The 12,229-nt window shown below is 38.2% G+C and overlaps 1 protein-coding gene across 7 annotated transcripts in view; it reads right to left on the reverse strand.

The window, feature by feature from the left end:
• svopl (SVOP-like) overlaps positions 1-9,192 on the reverse strand; it is a 9,452-nt gene extending 260 nt beyond the window's left edge. The window contains exons 1-15 of one of the 7 annotated variants that reach the window (XM_083528854.1): positions 8,981-9,192; positions 8,259-8,490; positions 5,825-5,916; positions 5,638-5,736; positions 5,403-5,474; positions 5,157-5,281; positions 4,962-5,025; positions 4,726-4,851; positions 4,018-4,146; positions 3,794-3,867; positions 3,376-3,572; positions 3,175-3,286; positions 1,790-1,871; positions 1,574-1,663; positions 74-187 (exon numbers count right to left, since the gene is read on the reverse strand). In XM_083528854.1, coding sequence (XP_083384980.1) covers positions 74-187; positions 1,574-1,663; positions 1,790-1,871; positions 3,175-3,286; positions 3,376-3,572; positions 3,794-3,867; positions 4,018-4,146; positions 4,726-4,851; positions 4,962-5,025; positions 5,157-5,281; positions 5,403-5,474; positions 5,638-5,736; positions 5,825-5,916; positions 8,259-8,460 — 1,578 coding nt within the window. In that variant the 5' untranslated portion in view covers positions 8,461-8,490; positions 8,981-9,192. Of the gene's footprint in view, positions 1-73; positions 188-1,573; positions 1,664-1,789; positions 1,872-3,174; positions 3,287-3,375; positions 3,573-3,793; positions 3,868-4,017; positions 4,147-4,725; positions 4,852-4,961; positions 5,026-5,156; positions 5,282-5,402; positions 5,475-5,637; positions 5,737-5,824; positions 5,917-8,258; positions 8,494-8,759; positions 8,894-8,929 lie in introns of those variants that run through there. The other 6 variants (XM_083528852.1, XM_083528853.1, XM_083528850.1 and 3 more) reach the window with 6 other exon arrangements.
• Positions 9,193-12,229: the final 3,037 nt, after the last annotated feature.

Below are 12,229 nucleotides of genomic sequence, written 5' to 3' on the forward strand. Positions count from 1 at the left end.
GCCCGCAAGCCGTGTGCACAATTAGATTAGAATCATGATCATATTGATTTTAGTGCACAAGAATGCAAATTACCAGTAACGCTCGTCCTCTGGTTTCGATGGGTAAGAGGCAACTCCCGATAGCACACAGACAGCATGTCAGAGTGAACGGAGACAATGCTAACAGCACAGACTTAGACATCAACACCTGAGACACAAAACACACAGTAACACCTTTTAAAGCAAACTCAAGGAACTAACTGACACTGAGAATGAAAGAAAAAAAATAACCATAGAAACAAAGAAAAGGAATACAAATGTCACAGTTACTATATAAAGACCCACAGAAAATCGACTTAATACATTTTAATGAGTGTAGCGACCTTGAAAAGCCCATCATGTTATAAAATTGTGTGTGTGTGTATAAATAGATAGATAGATAGATAGATAGATAGATAGATAGATAGATAGATAGATAGATAGATAGATAGATAGATAGATAGATAGATAGATAGATAGATAGATAGATAGATAGATAGATAGATAGATAGATATTAAACCTGCTATATGTGGTTCTTTTCTAAACTGTTACCACAAAAGCTGGAGGCACTCAATTGTTCAGGACGTTTTTTAAAAACATTTAGCATTCGCTTGAACTTGGAAACCCAAACCTGTTCCAGCATGGCAATGCCCCTGTGCACAAAGTGAGCTCCTTGCAGATCTGGTTTACATGTTTTGGAGAGAAAGATCTTGAGTGGCCTGCTATAGAGCTCTGATCTCATCCCTACTGAACACCTTTGTGATGAATTCACCCAGGTCTCCTCACCTACATCAGTACCTGCCTTTCGTAATACCCTTGTGGCTGATAAACACAAATATCCATAAACACACTCCAAAATCTAGTGGAACATCTTCCCAGAAGAGTGGAGGGAATTAGAAGAGCCAATTGGGACTAAATGTGGAATGTAGTGCTCAAAAATCACATACCACATTAATAACCATGTGACCCAATACTTTTTGCAATATATAGTGTATATATATATATATATAATTAAACATTACAGGGTTGAATCTTTCCATTTTTTTTCCGAAGTAAAAACATTTAAAATAAATCCAAAAAGCTCAATTGGAGAACGTATTTATTGTATCATGGTGCAGGTCTGATTGGTAATATATATATATATATATAATATAAATACTTGATTCAAGTGTGGCATTGACTGTAAATCACATTTACTGTAGCTGGTAAGGATTCATACATGAGAGTATTTAAAGTTTTCCCCCCCAAACCACCATACAGATACATTATATAGACAAAAGTTTGGTGTGAACAGCTGACTATACGATCCGAATGTGCATTTTGAACATCCTATTCCACAATCAGTCCCCATTTTCTATTATAATAAGCTCCACTCTTCTGGGGAGATGTTCCACTAGATTCTGTAGTGTGCTGGTGGAGATTTGAGTTTATTCAGACACAGACAATTGTGTGCCTCCACCTTTGTTTGGAAGAACCACATACGACTAGAAAAGTCAAGTGCCTCAATACATTTGCCCATAAAGTGTATGAATAAATCTTTAGAGCATACATTACCTGTGCTATAAAGGGGGCAATCATCCCACCGATTCGACTGAATGAGGTACAGAAGCCCATTCCTATAGAGCGCACTGCTGTAGGGTAAACCTGCAGGAACACACCATTACTGAACTACAGTCCATATATATATTAGTCGGATTATTATTCAAATGACTGTAACCTTATTCATGCAAATAAAACAAATGAACAAAAGTTTATTTGAAAGCACCTCACCTCTGCAGTATAAATATAGACCACATTAAAATTCATGGAGACCAGCGAGCGCAGCAGGAAGAGCAACACTGTAAACCCAAACCTGCAGGAGAGAAAAGAGAATGCTGTCACTTCCTGACCTCAACTCTGTAAACTTATTGATTCAGTTTAATGCATTTTTATTTGTGTAGCGGTTTTAACAATGGACATTGTCTCAGGGCAGCTTTACACAAATAAATCAGAAATGAAAGAATGTAGAAGTTTGTTCCTTATAAGTGTAAGTTTGTCCCTAATGAGCGAACCAGTGGCAACTGTGGCAAGAAAAACCTCCCTGAGATGGCATGAGCAAGAAACCTTGAGACTGTGATATGACTATATGACTGTGATAATATCAAAACATGACAGTCAGTGATCTTTAACAATCTTTTTTCCAGCCCAAATATTCCACACACGTGTGATTCAAGGTTTTCTGTACTCTTTAGACTCTTTTATATGCTATTCACAGACACTTCCTGAAAGCCCCGCCCACATGCACCATCTGGCATGACTGCTTTTTTTTCTTTAAACTGTTACCACAAAGATGTAGGCACACAATTGTATAAGATGTCTATGGATGTGGCATAACATGTTTCTTTACTTGACCTAGGAGACCCAAACCTGTTCAAGCATGACAATGCCCCTTTACAAAACACCAGCTTTATGAAGATTTTGGTTGGAGTGGAAGATCTTGAGTGGCCTGCTAAAGAGCGCTGACCTCAACCCGATTGAACATCTTTGGGATAAATTTGAACACTGACTGCACCTCAGACCTCTTCACATCACCCTACATCAGTACCTGAGTTTATTAACGCCTTTGTACCTGAATAAGGCACAAATCTTCACAAAATCTAGTGGAACATTTACCGAGAGCAAACATTGTACAAAATATGTGAGGGAAAAAACCCTGTGTAAAAAAAAAAAAAAGATCAATGATCAAATGATCTGTGTGAAAAATGACAAGCAAGTCAGTGTGTATATTTTCTGACCAATCAGAATCGAGCACTGTTGGGGTAAATAAAATCCTTTGAACATGGTGTATTTTTGTAAAGATTTATGACCAAACTTTTGATGTCACCCATATGAGGATGGGTTCCCCTTTGAGTCTGGTTCCTCTCAAGGTTTCTTCCTCATATCATCTAAGGGAGTTTTTCCTTGCCACTGTCGCCACGGCTGCTCATCAGGGACAAACGCACACCATTCACCTTCACTGTTGTTTTCTGTAAAGCTGCTTTGAGACAATGTCTGTTGTGAAAAGCGCTATACAAATAAACTTGACTTGACTTGACTTGACTTGTATTTTAATTATTATACTAGTTTAGATTGTTATGGTGTGTTTCATCTATACATCTATAGGAGAGTGAACTTACATGGTGGTGCAGACATTCAAAAGCAGGAAGAAGATGGCGGAGAGCACCTGCAGGATGGCCATGCTGTACTTTCGGCCCACAACATGCAACAGGCAGATGTTCAGAGGGATCACTGCGAAAGAAAATTTAATAAAATCCCGATCTAATTCCCGATCTACACATACGTGTTTAATTCCACTAGGATTCCCACCAGGAACTCACATGCCACCTCTCCCAGGGAGCTGATGAGGAGGGTCTGATAGTCGTCCATGTTGAACGGGATGCAGTAACACAGCGACTCGTCATTGTTGTGTTTGATGTTGTGTTCGGCGTCGGCGTCAATCACACACAGCAGGTTCTTCTCCAGCAGCTCTGAACTGCTCAGCACTGAGCCGTAATAGGAGAAAGACGCCACAAACCTGCAGGCATCAGATTTGGGACTTTTACATACTTGAGAATATAAAGATTTGTTCATAGACTTGTGTAAAACAATACTTTCTTTTCACACACACACACACACACACACACACACACACACACACACACACACACACACACACACACACACACACACACACACACACACACACACACACACACACACACACACCACCAAAGGTGAGTATAAATGCCACATTACCATGAATACCACAGCAGCAGAGACGTCCTTCTGAAAGCTCGACTAACCAGAGTGGCAGCATTACCACGCTCTGTCTGAAAACACACAACATAACCTCTAGTACACAACACAAGCACGTGGGTGAGTGTGTGTGAGAGAGAGAGAGAGAGAGAGAGAGAGAGAGAGAGAGAGAGAGAGAGAGAGAGAGAGAGACAGAAGGAGAAAGAGAGTGAGAGTTAACACACCACTATAGGTTCCCGTAGTTCCCCCTCAGGCAAACTGGCTCCATTCATCTTAGCAATCCATTTTAAAGTGGAAACTGCTCCTTCTACATTCCCTGCTGAGACCTGGAACCTCGCTGACTCAGGGATAAACTGGAAGAAAAAGCAAGAAAGAACGGAAGCAAAAAAAGACAGTGAAAAGAGAGAAAAAAAGACAGTGAAATACACAAATACAAACATAAAAATGTAAATAAACAAGTGAATCGTAAACAAAAGAAAGAAAGAAAGAAAGAAAGAAAGAAAGAAAGAAAGAAAGAAAGAAAGAAAGAAAGAAAGAAAGAAAGAAAGAAAGAAAGAAAGAAAGAAAGAACAGTAAAAAAAACACAAATATAAATCAACCAAATCAACCAAACAAACAAAACCCAACACAAAAAAAAGAAGAAACAAAGAAAAGTGAAATAAATATAAAATGTCAATCATTTAAGAAAGAAAGAAAGAAAGAAAGAAAGAAAGAAAGAAAGAAAGAAAGAAAGAAAGAAAGAAAATACAGTAAAATAAGTAAAAAGAAAAAAGTAAAAAGAAAGAAAGAACAAAAGAAAGAAAGAAAGAAAGAAAGAAAGAAAGAAAGAAAGAAAGAAAGAAAGAAAGAAAGATAGAAAGAAAGAAAGAAAAGAAAGAAAGAAATGTATCCGTGTCCAGGATTATTCTATTGAGATGTGATATGAGCTTTACCTGGAAAAGGATGATGAGTAAAACACCCGGGATGACGGAGAAGCGGATCATCCAGCGCCAGCCCATTGTGGGCACCACAGTCATCCCCAGAATGATGATCAGCAACGATCCCATCATCCAGAAAATCTAACCGCAGTAGATTTTTTAATAGGAAAATCATCATGATCATCATCATCATCATCAAGATTATTATTATTATTATTATTATCAGACATGAGCTTTGTTTTGTCACGTACCGAGGCCAGGGGCAGCAGTGAACCTCGGTATTTAGCAGGAATGAATTCCGTCTTCAGGACAAATCTGACACATCCGAACACACGTTTAATACGTTTATTAAGAAGAAGTGTTTGTGTGTGTGTGTGTGTGTGTGTGTGTGTGTGTGTGTGTGTGTGTGTGTGTGTGTGTGTGTGTGAGAGTGTGTGTGTGTTTACCCTTGTGACGTAGCTGCTACTCCACAGCCCACCATGCTGCGCAAGAAAATGAACCAGCCGTAGGATGGAGCGAATGACGTGAGCATAGAGAAATACGCGGCCCATATGAAGCCCCCGAACACCACCTGTGTGAACACGACAAACGGAACTCAGTGGACACACACACAAATCTTTCTGATATCCAACATCATCATCATCAGACTGCAATGTGAACATCAATCTCAGGTGTTTTTGATGTAAACTGACCCTCCAGCGGCCATATTTATCCGCCACGTATCCACACAGTACCCCGCATACCATGAAGCCCAGGAACACCATCTACACACATAAAAACAATAAAATCAGGATATATCAGGAAAATAATCAACTTGACATGGTAACAGCAGCTCCTCTATTCATCAGGCCACCACACACCACCCCACGCTTCCCTCCATACCAAACTAATTACAGACTGCCTATACATGAGTGTAAAAAACCTCACCGTGGAGACCAGGGCCACCTGCCAATCCTCCAGATGCCACTCGCATCGGATCTCAGGAGACACCACAGCCAACAGCATGATCTCCATTGCCTCAACAATCTACACACACACACAGATTCAGACTTACGGATACATAGAGACACAGATACGATACTGTATCACATGGTAACATTTACTTTGCTCTTACATTGGCACTGCCCATAATAACGAAGAGTAGTATGTGAAAGCGCCCAAAGCCAATGCTTTCCACCGCCTCCTCCACGCTGTAACATTTCTGATCTGTGAGGGGATAGAAAGACAGCACAGGGATGACCAGGTCAGAGGACACTGATTAAACCAGGAAGAAAAGAATATTTAATTTAATTTAATAAATAAATAAAAAAGGTCACATGTGCATTACTATGGTACTTGTACTTCTTGTTCACCTTCTTTTACTTTTGAACCTTTTTTTGCAATCAGTATATCCAAAGCAAGTGATCATTGTAATTAGTATCACAAACGCAAGTGATTAATATGTAAAAGTGTGTGAAAGCATTAGTGTGAAGTTGTTCATGACCGATTCATTTGGAGCAAATCTTTAAGGTGAACTTGTAGTCACAAAGAGTGATTAGTTCTTTTTCAATTGGACGCAAAGCATCGCAAAATCTCTATAGGTTACGTAGAACAGAATGTAGTAGTTGACCTCTCGACTCTTCTGGTCCTAGTCGTTTAATCCTTTAATAACGTGACGCTATAAAAGACGCTACACAATGCAATAGATCAGTTTATTTATTTTTTGTCTGAAAGTCACATGAGTCACATGACAAACTAACTACACGAATCAGAAGATATGAGAGATGAGCTACTCATTCTGTTCATTCATATTTTCACTACTGGAACTATAGTTAAAGGAACGAAAAGAAAAAATTACTCGAACGAGTTTCGAAGAACCAAGTCACTAAAATGATCTGACCTTCCCATCACTAGAAAGCATCAATTTGTTCAAAGCAGTTGTGCGATGACTTCATGTTAAGAGGTCATGAACGGGTCAAGGCCTGGACACGAAAAATTGAGATGGATGGGAACTGCCACTATTATATCATTGACCTTGGAGAGGATCTAGGTATTTGAAGATAATGGTGGCAGAAGAGGTAAATGTTGGCAAATAAAAATGATGGGTGTTTGCCCGAGATTTCAGAAAATAGTAAAAATAAAAACATGCATTTGCATTAACTGTGTTTTTGGGCACTTTAATAAACCTGCCTGACATCACAAGCCTGAATTTTACACTTTGTCTATTTCTTTTGTTGCATTTCAAATTTGTTACTGAATTTGTCAATTCTGTTTTTAATTATCCATTACATTACTACAATTATTAATACCCTGTAAATACAGTAAAAAATATAATAAAAATGGAGGAGAAAGTGGGGTAAAATTATAAAATAAAAATAAAAATATGAATTAAATAAAATAAAAAATAATAATAAATAAAATACACCAAAGCTCTTTTTGCACTGCGTTTGAACTATGAACTAATACAGCCTCAGCAGAAATTCAGCAGATAATCAGTCCCTTTGCCCATGATTTACTCAAACCAGTCAATAGCATAGATGTAACAGTAGAGATTTTGAGATTTCACGAGAGTCAAGTCAAGTCAAGTTTATTTCTGTAGCACTTTTCACAACAGACATTGTCTCAAAGCAGCTTTATCAACAGTCAAGGTGAATGGTGTGCATTTATCCCTGATGCAGAGAATCGATAAAAGTTATTTTATTACTGAATAATAACATTATGCAACCAGGTTATTGTTAGTTTGTTCTCTCTTTTCCATTATTCTCCCTAAACATTCCTCACTTTTTTTTTTACCTTTTCACATCATAGGCTAAGATCTGAAATGAGTAATCATGATCATCGCAAAAACCCTTAATTGGGAGGGTGAACATTTAATTTCTCCAATACTTTTAAATGGAAGGTCAGAATGTTCAATATATGTTATTGTTACAATCTTATAAATCTGTGACGTCATTATGACATTAGAGAGAAGTTTAATGACAGCCATGTTGGTTTCAAAACCTTCTGGGAAACCGAGTTAAGGTAAGTGGTTAAAGTTATAGTTTAAATCAGAATAAGGAGTCTATAAAGCTATATTATACAAACAAAAGTATTGGGACGCCTGACTTTTCCAGCAAAAAGTGGTTCTTCTCCAATCTGTTACCACAAATTCGGAGGCGCAAAATTGTATAGCATGTGTTTGGATGCAGGGAATTCAATTGAAATGAGAGACCCCAACCTGTTCCAGCCTGTTCACAGAACCAGATCCAGGAAGATATAGATTGCATGGGATTGGACGGAAAGATCTTGCTGATCTCTGCTATAACCGTCAGCCCTGTTGAACACTTTTTGGATGAATTCAAACACGTACCCCAGGCCTCCTCACCAAACATCAGAAATCTCACAAATCTCCACGAGTACACTCCAAAATCTAGTGTAACATTTTCCCCAGATTATAGGAGCAAAATTATAGGTGATTATAGGAGCAAATGGAGACTACATGTGGATGAAGTGTATTAGCAGGCAGGCAGAATGACCTGTTTCATAGACTCCAGTGTGAATTTCGGATCTTTATATGTGGAAACAATTACCATTAGCTTCCTCGACAGGTTTAGCAGCAGGATCAGGATCGGCGGCAGCAGCAGTGGCGGCGCCCGATTCCTCACCCGGTTCCTCACCCGGTTCCTCACTCGGTTCCTCACTCGGTTCCTCCTCCTCCTCCTCCAGCTCCTGCAGCTCTATCGCACTCACCAGCTGCGTCTTCATGGAGACTCCGTTCGCTCCTCCTGTCATCCTCTTTATTCAACAAGTTTCAGCACAATGCTACTGTAAACATCAGAAAGTCAACATGTAACAGCAGCAGCAGACTTTAAACAAACAAATGTCACTCCGTATCTGGGGCAGCTTCAAACCAAGCAGAAAACATGAAGACAAAGTTGGCAGTTGATTTGCTTGGTCATGTTCCTCATGCCGAGCAGCAAAAGAAGAAGAAATAACTTCCCTATTAAGGAGCGGTTTAATAGCCTGATCATTACTTCTCAAAGTATAAAACATATTTTATAAGTTGGAATAAAACCGACAATATATTTTACCCTGTAGGTGATCTTTTAGATCTTTCCAGATTCAGGCTGCTGTAGGTTTCAGATTTAATGCCATTATGAGAAAAACATTGTAAGCAAACTCTCCCACACTCACACTCACACACACACACGCACTCACACACACACACACACACACACACACACAGGCACACACACCATACCCGGCTGAAATGATGTTCCAAACCCGCACACACCTTCACCAGACTTTATACTTGTTCAACTTCTTAAATCACGGAGTGTGATGTTGGACACCTAAAACCATCCGATTTCTCCTCATAATTGCTCTGGACAAAAAAACAAACAAACCCAAGTTTCCGGCATGTACCTGCCCGACAGGTAAACTGAGTCCCCGAGAGACTGAGGAACAGCAGGAGGCAGGACCTGAGCTTTAAAGGGCCATACAGGCTATTTACTAACACTCCACATCAGGGCTGTCAGTTTACGCATGCGCAGAGAGCCGGCACATGACGTCATAATGTCATTTACATAGGTATTAAATCGTCACTGTCATTTATCATTGTCATTGTCAAAACAATGCAGGTTTTAGTTTTTTCCGTTTAAAAACAAAAGCATATACATTTAGTTTTAGTTTAGGTTTGTGTAGTTTTGTGTTTTGTGTTATTCTAGGTTGATTTATGTACATTTACATTTACATTTGCGGCATTTAGCGGACGGCCTCGTCCAGAGCGACGTACAAAAGTGCTTTGAGTCTCTAGCAATGAATAAATCTACACTGACACGCCAGATTACAAACTTAATATAAATATAAATGTAAGTTTAACACTGTGGCCCTGGAGTGACGTTGTTTTTTTCACCGTGTACCCTGGAATGATAATGACTGTATATAGTTGGAATGATAATGACAATAACATTACATGCAAACACACAAGCAGACATACACACACACACACACACACACACACACACACACACACACGCACACACACACGCACCAAAATGCAGTAGTCCTGAATGTACATCTAAGGACATGATTACAGAATAACACACTTTTACTGTTTGTATTTCTGCACAGAAATATTAACCCATACTTACGTTAAAGTGTTTTTATTGTGACGAAATCTTATTTCCAAAATATTACAAATTAAAAGCAATTGTTACCAATAAGGTTGTCTTTTTCCTAGTAGTTCATCAGGGTATTTTATTTTTACAATTTTACAATTTTGGAATCATTTACATTTTAATGCTTAATATTTAACATCTCGTTACTTACAGTAAATACATACATGGCGTGTGTATAGAAAACTCTCTCTTTGAAAATGTCTGATATATCATATATAAAATAGCATTTATTTGTCACATGTACATTACAGCACAGTGAAATTTGTTCTTCGCATATCAGAGCACAAAGTCAACCATGATACAGTGCTGCTGGAGCACAGAGGGTTAAGGGCCTTGCTCAAGGGCCCAATAGTGGCAGCTTTTGGCGATACCGGGACTTGAACCCCCAACCTTCCGATCAGTAACCCAGTACCTTAAACTCTGAGCTACCACTCCACATATATATATATATATATATATATATATATATATATATATATATATATATATATATATATATATATACATTTTTATCAGATGTTGGTAACAACCCATGCAACCCACACCTGCAAAGAAATCAAATTATAGATGTCCATTAATGATGTGTAATAATGTGAAATCACACAGGAAAAGAATTATTGAACACAATGAATTTAATACTTCGTACAAAAGCCTTTGTTGGTAATGACTGTTTTAAGACACCTCGTATGGAGGCTCAGATGTGACTTTGGCTCTTTCTTCTACACAAACAGTCGTCATATCTTGGAGGTTCGGTGGCCTCTTCTATGAACTTTGATCTTTAGTTCTTTCTATAGATTTTTAATTGGATTCAAGTCTGGTGATTGGCTGGACCATTCTAGCAGCTTTATTTTTTAATGAAAACAATTGAGAGTTTCCTTGGCTGTGTGTTTGGGATCGTTGTCTTGCTGAAATGTTCACCCTCATTTCAGCTTCATCATCCTGGTAGATTGCGGCAGAACTTTATCAAGAACGTCTCGGTACATTTTTCCATTCATCTTTCCTTCAATTATATGAAGTTTGCCAGTACTGTATGTTAAAAAACAGCCCACACCATTAAAGAGTTCAATTCTGGTCTCATCTGACCAGACTATATTCTCCCAGTATTCCACAGGCTTGTCCAAATGTTGTGCAGCAAACTTTGAACGTACTTGTTGTTTTCTTTGAAACAATTGTACCTGCTAATTCCAGGTCTTTCGAAAGTGGTCCTTAACTCTTCTGATATTCTTTTCACTCCTCTGTCAGAAATCTTAAGAGGAGCACCTGGTTGTGGCCGGTTTATGGTGAAATGGATTATGGCCCCAACAGTGCTCACTGGGACATTCAGAAGTTTTGAAATCCTTCTGTAACCAATTCCATCAGTATGTTTTGCAACAATAAGGTTGCGAAGGTCTTGAGAGAGCTCTTTGCTTTTACCCATCATGAGATGTTTCTTGTGTGACACCTTGGTAATAGGACACCTTTATACAGGCCATCAGTTGGGATTGAACCATCTGATATTAATTTGCACTGACGAGGGGCAGGATTGCTTTCTAATTACTGATCGATTTCAGCTGGTGTCTTGGATTTCCGTGCCTTTTTTCCCACCTCCCTTTCGTCATGTCTTCATGTGTTCTTTGTGTGTCAGTTCACATTATTACACATAACTGCACTTCAACTCTGGACTTGAACAGCAAAGTGCCACTTTATATCACACTATACTGCACATGGACACTTTAAGGACAATCACTAAATCACTTTCATTTGTACTTCCAATATATGCCATACTAATTCATGTATATACTTATATTTGTTATATATTTTCCATAGGGTATACTGTTAATTTATCCACCTTATTTATGTTTTTTTTTTCTATCCTTAATTCTATTTGCTTAAATTTTGGACAGTAGTATAACGCATTTCACTGCATGTTGCACTCTGTATGTATGTGTATGTGACAAATAAAATTTGATTTGATTGATTTGATTTGATTTGATTTATGGACATCCATGGTTGCATGGGTTGTTACCAACATCTGTTAAAGATTTCATGTCAATAGCACCTTTAGAAATATATTTCCTGAAATAAATTGTGACGTACAATACTTATTTTTTCCTGCTGTGTGTGTGTGTGTGTGTGTGTGTGTGTGTGTGTGTGTGTGTGTGTGTGTGTGTGTGTATATATATATATATATATATATATATATATATATATATATATATATATATATATATATTTATAAATTACAATCATTATTTACCTTTACTCAATTAGAAATACACAAGGAGTATATTTTACTTTTTACTGAAGTAACATGTAAGGAGGATATTTGTACTTATACTCATGTACCGTGTGCAGTGTACTCTGTCTAATCCTTGCCACAGACAAACTATTTCTGTTTTGAT

Source organism: Silurus aristotelis, assembly GCF_946808225.1.
Source record: "Silurus aristotelis genome assembly, chromosome: 24".
NCBI classification, from domain to species: Eukaryota; Metazoa; Chordata; class Actinopteri; order Siluriformes; family Siluridae; genus Silurus; species Silurus aristotelis.